The following is a 12,348-nucleotide window of genomic DNA, read 5'->3' as shown; positions in this document are numbered from 1 at the left end:
TTCTTAATTACTTGCTGGAGTCTCTTTGCTAGTATTCTATTTAAGATTTTTGCATCTATGTTCATTAGGGAGATTGGTCTATAGTTTTCTTTCTCTGTTTTTGATCTCCCTGGAAATTACACATCTTTTTAACAACTACATTCTGAGGCAAATATTGCAAATCTTGCTACCCTTTTTTTTCCTAATGAGGAAACAGGTTCAAATGAGGTTAGTGATTTTTCCAGTGAGCACACAACTAGTGTTTCTTAGAACTGGGATCTAAGCTCAAGAATCCAGCCATCTTTCCTTTCTTTATTGAATTTTATATTTTTCAATTGCCTATAGAAGCCATTTTTGACAATTGTTTTCTGATACTTTGCTATTCAGATTCTCTCTTTCCTTCCTTCCTTCCTTCCTTCCTTCCTTCCTTCCTTCCTTCCTTCCTTCCTTCCTCTGTCTTTCTAAAGTGGTAAATAGTCTGATATAGGTTATATTAGCGCTTTCGTGAAATACATATTTCCATATTCGACATATCATGACTGAAAACAAATATCACATATGCTATTAAAAAAAAAAGACTCCTGAAGGAAATAAAGTGAAAGATGCTAACCCTCTTTCCAGAATATTAGATTGCTTCTCAACAAAGATAGTGGCACGCTGGTAAATTTGTTTGGTTTTTCTCCCTATTTTCCTGTCCTAGACAGTTGCTTATGATCCCTATGTAGACAAATTAGACAGAGGAAGAAAGTGTAAAGCAATGAAATGAAATCCATCCATCATTTACATCTTTACAAACAAGAGCTAACCATGAGAGAAAGTGGAAAATTACTTCCTGGTAATGATGAGAAGATAAAAGCAGAGTCTGTGTTAAAAATCATTAGTTGGTGGTTTGGTGTAGTTGTCCTGAATTATGCTATGTTTTCTCTCCTTAGACATGCCAAGTATGATGGAGAACATCTATGTGACTATGACTGCTAGAGAGTTCTTAGGGAGGTCTTTGACCATTGGCTCCATTGTTTTGGTGAACTGCATAAATTGGAAGACCAAAAGAATGTTCACTGGGGATTTCTTTCTCAGTGACTTGGTCATCTCTAGGTGGTGAAAACTAGTGATGAACACTAACAGTAGGCTTTTTTTGTAATTGTGTTCAATCCTGGATGTTATGTCCTTGCTAAACTGAGGTATTTGGAGGCCTCATGGGACTTAAGTAATCATATGAGGGTCTGGTTTTCCACTTCCTCTAGAAGTTTCTACTTTCTAAAGATTAGAATCTCCTTTCACCCTGGCTTTCCTTAGCTAGAGAGAATTATCAAGGGGATTTTTAGGATGCTACTGGGTTGATTGTTCATCAACTTGTTCATTGATCTTTCAATGGAAGGGAAAGCAAACAATTCCACAATCCATATTGATCTAGAAGAAAGAAAAAAAACATGACCCAGAAGGTCCCAGGAAGTTAAGACCAACATTTTTCCATCTTGATTCTTTTCAATAGGGAGTTATGTATGTACACATGTGTGCCTGCATAGTTGTGTACATGTGGGAGTTTTCCCTTTTGATCTGTCCCTGATTACCTGTTATCTGCTAATCTTCCTGGGGAGGAACATCCAACAGATAAAGATCAATGTCACAGACTTCAAAGACCCCAGTGGTGAAGCCCATGTGAAGGCTAGGAAATCTCTGATATCCTTCCTCTTCCTATTTGTTTTTCACAACCTCTATCATAAGAGAATTAGTGTTTTCTTTAGTGGAGGATAATCTGTTAAGGGTATTTTCTTTGATGGTCTTGAACTTCTACCCCTTGTACTATTCCATCATTCTAATCTTGGAACCCAGGAAGCTAAGGTAAACCTCTCTGAGGTCACAAGAATTGCTTCAAATGCTCTGAGAAACTGAATTCTGGAAACAGATATGTTCTGAATCTTGCCTCTTCCAGGAGGAAAGAAGCCAGCTGAGTCTTGAAACACTTTTCTAAGACTCTTCTATTCATTATTATTTCAAATTATTGAGTACTATCTATGAAAGAAATGTTTATTAAATATCAGGCACCAAAGCAATAGAAAGTCATGTAAAAAGGTGATTGATTGCCAGTTCTTCTGACCATGAGGTCTTCTATCCTTTAAGGGCTGGTGCCCATAGGAAGATCCTGCATCAACTTAAGTACAATATGAGTTACTCATGGAGACAGGAAAAAGGTATTCATGGATCAGCTTCTATATCATTGCCCATGACCACAGGCCCTAGAGACTTTGCACCAATAAGCTTTTAAAGGGAGAAAAAAATAGACACAGTGATACACATTATGATAGATGAAGCCTAAGAGGGCCAAAAGGTTGACTACCATGATGCCACTGTCTTTTTTTTTTTTTACATTGATTTTCCTTCTCATTCTTTAAAAAAGTCCTTATGACTTTCCTTTTTTTAAAATTAACTCTTCATATCACAAATGGATAAAATCAGTGCCTAGAACAGGATCTGGAACATAGAAGACATTTAATAAATGGTAATTTATTGGTTGAAATGTAGGCATGTATGTACTGTTTGTGTTTGTGGAAGCAAACATGTCTTGCTCCTTTTCATCCTTCTTGCACCCCCAGACCCAACATACCCACAGGCCTGAGTAAATATTTGATAAAGTTTAAGAGAAGTGGAGGCATTAGAATGTCTGAACTCAATACAATGTCATACTTGAGGAATGAACATTTACTTCTGGATATCAGGCTGTTGAAAGGCTCTTCCTTGCCTCCACTTCCCTACCTCCTACTAATTCCTCAGTTTCTAGAAATATGACTTCTGACTCCACCAATTAACTGAAATATTTTGGAATATAAACTCCTTGAAGGCAAGAACTCCTTTTGCTTTTAATTTGTTTTCCAGGGTTTGCCACATAGTAAGCATTAATGATTTTTTTTAAATCCTTTCCTTCTTAGAATCAATACTGTGTATTGGTTCTAAGGCAGAAGAACAGTAAGAGCTAGAGTCTAGCTAGACAAAGGGAGTTAAGTGTCTTGCTCAGGGTCACACAGCTAGAAAGTGTCTGAATTCAGATTTGAACCCAGGACCTCCTATCACCAGGCCAAGCTCTCTAACCTCTGAGCAACCTAGGTGCCCCCAAATAAGTGCTTCTTGATTGGACTGCTCTCTCCAGGGCCACCAGTGTTCCCATAACCACTAACATCAATGCCTTTTTCTCAGGCTTCATTCATTTTGACCTCACTAAACCTTCTGATACACTAAATCATACATACTCCTGTGGGCTATCCTCTCATCCTTGGTTTTCATGACATTATTCTCTCTTGGCTCTCTTCTTAAGAATCTGACTTTTCTTTCCTCAGTATTTATTACTGGATGATCACTCTATTATGACCACTCTATATGATCATCCACCAAGGCTCTGCCCTTATTTTGATGGGATCAATTGTTCATCTATTTCATGACAGAAAATATGAATGATGGTGCTAGAATCTATATTAATCTAGAAGAAAATAAGACTCAAAAGGGTCAAGTAAGCAAAACAAAAACCATGATTATCCTTATTTTCTTTAAATTGAGAGAAGAGGAAGAGACTCATTTAAATGATCATCTCTTTAGGGAAGTCTCAAATTTATGTTTCAAGCTGAAATCCATGTCCTGGACTATTGTCTCACATTGCTGTCTTCTGGAAATTTCTAATTTGATGTCCAATAGATAATTTAATCTTTGCATATCTCAAACAGATTCATTGTATTCCCCTCAAAAAACTTTCACGACTCTAAAATTCCTGGTTTCTGACAAGGATTCGAATGCACTTACAATCTACTAGACTTCCAAACCTGGATCCCTTCTTGACCTCTCACTCTCTTTTTTATATCCAAAAAGTCAAACAACATCACATATTCTGATCAGTTGCCAAGTTTTATGGATTCTACCTTTATTAAGTCTCCCCTTCTTACTTGTTTCTTCCCCTGTGGATTTCATTCTACTTTCCTTCCTTTCTTGAAACCACCAAAACAGAACAAAGTTTCCTACAAGCTCTGAATTTGTCCTTCTGATCTGTCACTCTTGAAAACAGGGTTTTTGAAGGGAGCCTTCCTTTCTCTCTCCTTGTTAGAGTGTAGGAAGGTCACCGTCATTTGGGCCCTTCTAATTCCTCAAATGTAGTTTGGTTTTTCTTAAATCACACTTTTTCTTTTCAGAATATTTTTGCTTCTGTTCTTTTCATAAAGAATACTATTCTTTTACAAATATATTTTTATTTGGAATTCCAATATGTTATTTTTCTTTCTAAGCCTTTGTCTTTTGCAATATCGCAATCCACCATTTCTTCTCTTTTATAGAAACTATAATATTATCAGATTCTGAATGACTCCTTGGTGCCTTTATTTTCTGGTTGTTTGTAGTCAGTATTTTGTCTTTGTCTTGGTAGATCTGGATTTTGACCAGGAGATTTTTTTTTTTTCTATTTTCAACTCTTCTTTTGTTTCTAAGAAATTTAGGTGGTACCATTTAATGATTTCTTGAAATATGGTACCTGGGTAATTAGTGCCATATACAAGAATAAGCCTCCCTTATGAAATTTACTAGTTGCTGGTTGCTTTTGGATAATCTTTTACTTTCCTCATGAAAAACAGGCTATGTTTTTATGTAAACCATGAAGTGAGTCTGGAGAAAGAAGATTGTACATTAGTTTCCCACCATTTTATGATTTAATTGTTTTATTATATACTTACTAACCATCACCACCATGAATAAAGAACATTTAACTAAACATGTGCTTAAAAAATGATGTGCAAAACCACAAATACATATTGTTTACAATTTGTGAAAACTATGTAAATTATAGATGTGTGCTAATATCAATATCCTCTGCTTTTGAGTTCCCTTTGGATTTGTTTTACTTGGATACTTTCAAAAATGTCACTAAGAAAATATGATCATAGCTTGTATTATTCTTATTCTCTTTTCATCTCTTCATATATTTCCATTATTTCCTTTATAGTTACAAAATTTGTCATTTCTAATAATATAATATAATCAATTACAATCAAATACATACTTTTTACAGCTATTTCTCCCCTTTACTTCATTTGCATTACTTCCAGTTATTTTGTCATTGCAAATGAAACTTCTGTGAATAGTTTCATATATACATAGTCTTTACCCTCTCAAAAATGCCCTTAGGTCCTAATCCTAGTAATGAGATCCCTAAATCAATAAACATCAATAGATTTATAGCTCTTAATACATATTTCCATCTTGTTTTCTTAGAAAACCCAAACAAACCCCCAAACAATTCACAACTGCTCTAGCAATGTAATATTAGGCCTGTTTCTCCTTGTTCCTATTAACATTTAATTTGTTCAGCTTAACCTTTCTGGTTTACATACATAAACAGGGCCATATTTAACTATAATTGTCCTTAGGCAGCAGACACAATCTGTTGTCAGGACCATATTCTTTTCAAAACTAAATCTTTACAGTTTGGTCATACCCAGTGGAACTTTTGTTTCAATGCCACAACCCCTCAGAATTGCAGATTTATCCCCATAGTATAATGAGTGTTAAAGTAGGACTTTTGCAGAATTGTTATGTTCTCTAAACCACTGTTATCTCACCAGCAACCTATGTTTGTAGTACGTGTATGCTTAGCCTTAGATCTACAAGTGATGTCATGCAGGTGTGTATGGGTTCTCCCAATATTTATCATATCTAACTATCTAAGGTTCCATTTATCTCCTTAATTTCTTTCTTATTCATTTTTTGGTTAGGTTTATCTAACTCATTGAGTGAGAAATTAAAGTCTTCTATTATTATTTTGTTATTTATTTCCATATGCATATCCTTTAGTTTTTCCTTTAAAAATCTGGATGCTATGACACTTGGTATGCAAGTCCAATACTGATAATACTTCAGTATTCATATTACTTCCCAACATAAAATAGTCACTCTGTTCATCTCTTTCAATTATACCCATTTTAGCCCCAACTCCATCAGATATCATGGCTACTATTTCAACCTTTTCTGGATCAGTCAAGGCATGGTATAGTCTGCTCAAGTCCCTCGCTTTAACTTTATGTGTGTCTCTCATTTTCAGTGTATTTCTTGTAAACCACACAGTGTAAGGTCCTGGTTTTTTTTTTTAATGTTTCTGCTCTCCATTTTCTTCCTATATGTGAATTCATTTGATTAAACTCAATGTCATAAGATATATTTCGATCAACTCTGTTCCTTCTCACTGTTGTCCCCTTCTTCCTTTCTATCATATCCCTCCTCAGATGTCCAATTTCCTATGACCAATACCTCTCCAATTCACATCCTTTCCCCAAAACACTCCTTTATTGTCATCCTTTGACCTCCTAGTTCCAAAATGGTCCATGTTTCCAAAGGTCCTTCTCTTGTCCCTTTCTCCTTACTTTTTAATTCTTATTCTATCCACCTTTTCAAAAATCACTTACTTATCCCTACAATCATACCCTCCTACTTTTTGATATAAGTTCAATTCTAAAAATCCCTCCCCTATCCTCTCCTAAGAATTCCACCCCATTTCCTCACTTTACTCACCTCCTCTTGATATGTACTCTCCTCCCTAGTCCATCCCTTATCCCATCACCCTATCCCTCTTGTTTCTATATACATTAAGAAAATTTTTACCCTTCTAATTGTGTATATTGTTCTCTTTTTATAGCAAATCTTATGAAAGTAGTCTTTTAATACTACCAGTCTTCAATCCTCTCTTCCCTTTCTCCATTTCAGTTCCTCCACTTGTTCCTCCTCCATATGAGATAGTCATTCCACCCTACCTCATTTCTGCTCTATTCTCCTACCATTTTGGCTTATTCCATTACATTCATCTTGGCCTAAAGTCTTCCATCTATATACATCCATTCAAAATACCCAGGAAATCATGCTCTTTGTGGTGGCAAAAAATTGGAAAATGAGGGGGTGTCCCTCAATTTGGTAATGGCTGAGCAAATTATGGTATATGATGGTGATGGAATACTACTGTGTTGTAAGGAATGATGAAATGGAGGATTTCTATATGAACTGGAAGAATCTCCAGGAACTAATGCAGAGTGAAATGAGCAGAACCAAGAGAACATTATACACAGAAAGTGAAACATTGTGGAATAATCCAATGTAATGGACTTTGTTAATATAAGACAATCCTAAGGGACTTAGGAGAAAGAATGCTATCCATATCAAAAGAAAGAACTGTGGGAGTAGAACAACAGAAGAAAAACATATAGCCAATCATTTATTTATATGGATATATGGTTTGGTGTTTCGGTTTTAAAAGATTTCTCTATTGCAGAGATGAATGATATGGAAATGGGTATAGGTGGTGGCATTTGTGTAACCAAGTAGAAGTGCTTGTTGGATTCAGGAGGGGGAAGAGAAAGGGGAAGGTAAGAAAATGAGATATGTAAACATGAAAAATATTTTTAAAATAAAAAATAAATAAAAGATAAAACATTTGCATATCAAAAAAATACCCAGGAAATTACACCATTCCCACAGGCCATTGATGGAATTTTCCCATACAAGAATCAAATAATTTGACCTCTTGGATTGCTTATGATTAGTCTTTCATTACTTTTGTATTTTTCTTATGAATCAAATTTTCTGCTGAGTTCTGGATTTTCTCCCAGAAATAGTTGTAACTCCTTTAGATCATTAAATATTGATTTTTTTACCTTCTATAATTATGTTCATTAAAGTTGGATATGTTACTCTTCATCGTAAGCCCAGTACTTTTGCTCTACAAAATGCTGTTACATGCCCCGAGTCCTTTAAATGTGGCTATTAAGTCTTGTGTTGTTCTGACTGTAGCTCCACAGTATTAATTTTTTTCTTCTTATTGTTATAGTAGTTTCTTCTAAACCTGGAAGTCCAGGATCTAATTTAATCTTGGGTCATTTGCTTAAGCAACTGTCTGTGACTGACCTCAAGTGTTCTGACTAGAGCTTTTGGGCAGTTCTGCCATTGCTATTGCAAATAGCTAGCCTACCTTCCCTTGTTGTAGCAAGCAGGGACTCCAGTCCCCTGGGAATGATCTTAGCTGATGGGGGTCCAGGCCTTCAGTAAGCACTCACTGGTGTGTGCTCCTACCTTACTCTTTCTCTTATTGACTCATTCCAGGACAGAACAGCTGTCTAGTCTACATTCCTTGGGTCTTCAAAATCCTTTGTTTGCTAGCAGCAAGGCTTGAGCTTCTGCCCTCAGGGCCAAGGGCCAGCATACTCCAGGCTGTCTACTTCCTCATTCCCAAGCTGTGGGCCTTTGGAGGTCTCTGGAGTTGAGGCTACAGCAGACATAGCTGCTTCTGGGGCCCTTCACTTGAGGATTCCAGTACTATCTTCAGTGATATAGGCTCCAAAGGGCTCAGCAAATACGGCAAGGTTGCCTCCAGGGATTGCCTTGTTGACATCAATCAGGTCTGTTGCTGCCCCAGGGCCTATAGCAGTAGGTCTGAGGTCAAAGAAGACAGAAACCTTCCTCCTTATTTTTCCCAGGCTGTTCAGTTTCACTCTCAACTCATGTCTGTTTTTGCCACTTTTAGCTTTGATTCTGTGGAATTATTTTTGGTTGTTTGTGAGGTATTTTAGGAGGACAAGAAAGCTTCATGTTCTACTGTGCCATCTTCCCTTGATGCCTTACTACTCGATCATCATTTTTCCATCTTTGTTAACCAAGTTAACATGTGGAATACTCATACCTCTTTTAGAGCTGATGTCATGATTTCTTTATCTTAGTTCCATTGGTTTTTACCTTCATTTTAAGTTAGTGCTTTCCCTGAATGTTTGGCATTCTACTAGACTTATTCACCCCATGTTACAGACTGATTTTTTTCATGATAACAAAGCTAGAACATGTCAGATTGGAGTCAAATCCAAGGGTCCTGTCTTCTTTCCACTAGACTTCACTGCATTTTATTTTTTTATTTATTTTATTTTATTTTATTTTATTTTAAACAAACCCTTAACTTCCATCTTAGAATTAATACTGTGTATTGGTTCCAAGGAAGAAGAGTGGTAAGGGCTAGGCTGTGCCCAGGGTCACATAGCGAGGAAGTGTCTGAAGTCAGATTTGAACTCAGGACCTCCTGTCTCTAGTCCTGGCTCTCAATCCACTGAGCTACCCAGCTGCCCCTCTCACTGCATTTTAGGAAAGATAATTGTCAGAAAGTTGATAAATATTCTATCCCTATATTTTTCTACATTCTCTCTGATAGATACTTTAGTTGATTTCTTTAATGTAGACAAATTAGGTTGAGTTAAAAGTGCAAAACAGTGAAATAGAATCTGTCCTTCATTTACATCTTTGAAAACAGCTGCTCAGACTCTTAGGCTTAGCACACATGAATGATTACCACCTAAAATACTGAAACTACAGGCTCAAGGTTTGAGCTAACAATCACCTCAACTAATAGAAAGGAAAAGTGATGTTTGTTATGAATTCAGCTATAGTCCTGTCCCTTAGAAGGACCCAGGTTTCCTGACCATAGAAAAAGAACACAAGGAAGAGGAAGAAGAAGACCACTGTTATCTTAAGAGAGAGATTTTTCTGTTCATCTGGACTAGAAATTTATTCATCAGGAAAAGTATTAATGGTATGAAGGAATTTCTCTTCATAAATATGCCAAGTGTACTCGAGAACATCTGTGTGATTGTGGCCTTTGGACAATTCCTAGTGGGAGTTTTCACCAATGGCTTCATTGGATTGGTAAACTGTATTGAGTGGGTGAAGACCAGAAGAGTAACCCCAGTTGATTTCATCCTTACTGGCTTGGCCATCTCCAGGATTGGTACATTGTGGGCACTAATGACAATGACCATTTTTGTTTTTATCTATGTTAAGAGAGATTACACTAATAATTGGATTCTTTCAGAAGTTATTTGGAACATTAGCAACCATTCAAGTGCCTGGTTTGGAACTTGCCTCAGTATCTTCTACTTTCTGAAGATTGCAAATTTCTCCCACCCTGCCTTTCTTTGGTTGAAGTGGAGAATTAACAAGGTGGTCCTCAGGATGCTGATGGGGTGCTTACCCATATCCTTGATCATTATCCTTCCAACGATGGAGAGAATCACTAAGATACAATTGATTCCCAGTGATCAGGAAAATAAAATAAATATGAGTCATAATGTCCAAAGATTGAAAACCCTAAAATTTTCTGCCTTGATTCTCTTAAATACTGGGGGTTTGGTCCCCTTTGCTCTATCTTTCATCTCCTGTTTCCTGTTAGTACTGTCCTTGTGGAGGCATACACAGAAGATGCATCTCACAGTCATAGGCTCCAGGGATCCCAACACAGAGGCCCATGTGAGGGCCATGAAATGCATAATCTCTTTCCTCTTTGTTTTTGTAGTATACCATTTGGGCATCACCATGGGAGTCTTAAGCTTATCTATATGTCATTGTAAACTTCTTGCCATACTTTCAGTGATAGTCATGAATGTCTATCCCATGACCCACTCCATCATCCTAATACTGGGCCACAGCAAGCTGAGACAGGCCTTTCGGAGGGCACTGGGGAAACTGCCTCAAAGTCCCTGGGAAAGTCTAAGTGGCAGAGCCTAAACTTTAAGAATTCTTGCATTTTTCAGAGAGGGGTATGGTAGTAAAGATGCCATGGTTGAGTTCTTGAAGAATGTTTTTTTAAGGTTATTATTCTATTCATTATAATTAGAAAACATTGAAATACAAAGTTTGGTTTAATTATTTATACAGGAAACAAAGAAGTGGATTAAGACTACCTTTTATTCAAATAATAGCATGAAATTAGATGGTCAGCCTATAAGGCTTGTTCACTGGCATATATGAATCTCTGACAGACATTTCATATGGGAAAAATCATTAAACCTTGCTTTAAATTGAATTCAAAAATTAAACTGGATTACCTTAGAGAAATTACAAATTGCTTTTAATGATCCCAAATATCTCCCTAAAACAAAGGGCAATTTTTAAATATGAACTATCTACAACTGTCTTTTAAATTCTGTGAACTGTAGAATGTCATGGTCTTGGAAGAATTAAAAGAGAACGTCTCATTGAAGAGAAGGGCAATGAAGAGAAAGACTGATTGAAAGCAAATTGTCAAAATAACAAATAAAGCAATGCGAAGAACTGAAATAAAGGCTATCACCTAAGAAGTGTATGCCAGAAAAATAAAATGGTCCAAACACAGGTGAGAAACAAGAAATTGATTTCCTCTATATTCTACTGATATCTTTGTGATGCCAAGAAAGATCTCAAGTACTTAGGAGAGAATGTGAACAAGTGTTCTATACAACAAGATGGATATGTAGGGATGGGCTGTATCCCCACATCAAGGGAAGAAACACTTACTTCAATGAGATCACAGGATATATGAATTTGGTTCTCAAAAGGTTATGTTTTCTATTGCTGCTTTTTGGTATTAATTATGTGTTCTTCATATCCTAGCTTGGGGTCAGTCTTTGCCTAAATGTTGGATATTGCTGAAAAAGAAATAGTTTATCATATATAATTTTTAAATTATGCTGTTCAAATATTTCATTTCTTTTCTACTTATCTTTCTTTGTCTGAAAAACTCATCATGAAATCTCTAACAGTCCCTGAAGATTATTTAGATTGCTTTTAATTTGTATGGTTTATCATCTATACCCTTTTTGTTAAGAGAATATATCTGTATGTTTTGCATGTACATATGTATATAGCATACACACATATATTTATATATTAGTAATCTATCATGTCTTAAAACATAATTTAGGGGAAGAGGGAAGGATGAGGGAAGAACAGGAATCTTGTAACTATGGGGAAATATTCTAAATTAATTAATTAAATAAAAATTTCCAAAAATAAAAATAAAAAATAAACATAATTTAGCTTCTTTGCTCATTTTCTTAATTATTTAAGAAATAGTTTTGCATAATGGATAACTAGACCTGGAGTCAGAAAGATATGAATTTAAATCTCAGCTAAAACACTAGTTATATGAACATAGGCAGATCATTTTACCCATTTCAGTTGTTCTGAGTAAATTAAAATAGCAATGTAAAATAAGACAAAGACTTTAAAAATAGAAATGACAATGATTTTGATCTGAATGCCAGAACTTTTAATGCGCATAGAAAAGTTCATTTTCATATTAATTATTATAAAGAATGATGTAGGTTGAACAATTTGATAACCAATTCATAAACATTGTTTTTTTTCAAACATCCAATGAGTAATAGTGTAATGCTACAGGTACTTGAGCAGCAAGGTCTGAAAAACTCCATGTTCCACAAGTAACCTTTCTATTGACCACAAGGGCCCAGTTATTTATGTATAACTATATATAGAATTATATATAACTATATATATACATATATATATATAACTGAGTGTCCCAAGTATGTGTATATG

The 12,348-nt window shown here is 35.7% G+C and overlaps 1 protein-coding gene across 1 annotated transcript; it reads left to right on the top strand.

Moving 5' to 3' along the window:
- The first annotated feature begins 9,591 nt into the window (after positions 1-9,591).
- Positions 9,592-10,536, top strand: LOC123246913 (taste receptor type 2 member 7-like). The gene has a single exon (XM_044675689.1). It carries the CDS (start codon positions 9,592-9,594, stop codon positions 10,534-10,536), a length of 945 nt encoding a protein of 314 aa, XP_044531624.1.
- Positions 10,537-12,348: the final 1,812 nt, after the last annotated feature.

The sequence above is a fragment of the Gracilinanus agilis genome, chromosome 4, assembly GCF_016433145.1.
Source record: "Gracilinanus agilis isolate LMUSP501 chromosome 4, AgileGrace, whole genome shotgun sequence".
NCBI classification, from domain to species: domain Eukaryota; kingdom Metazoa; phylum Chordata; class Mammalia; order Didelphimorphia; family Didelphidae; genus Gracilinanus; species Gracilinanus agilis.
This window is presented reverse-complemented; position numbering and strand designations above follow the sequence as displayed.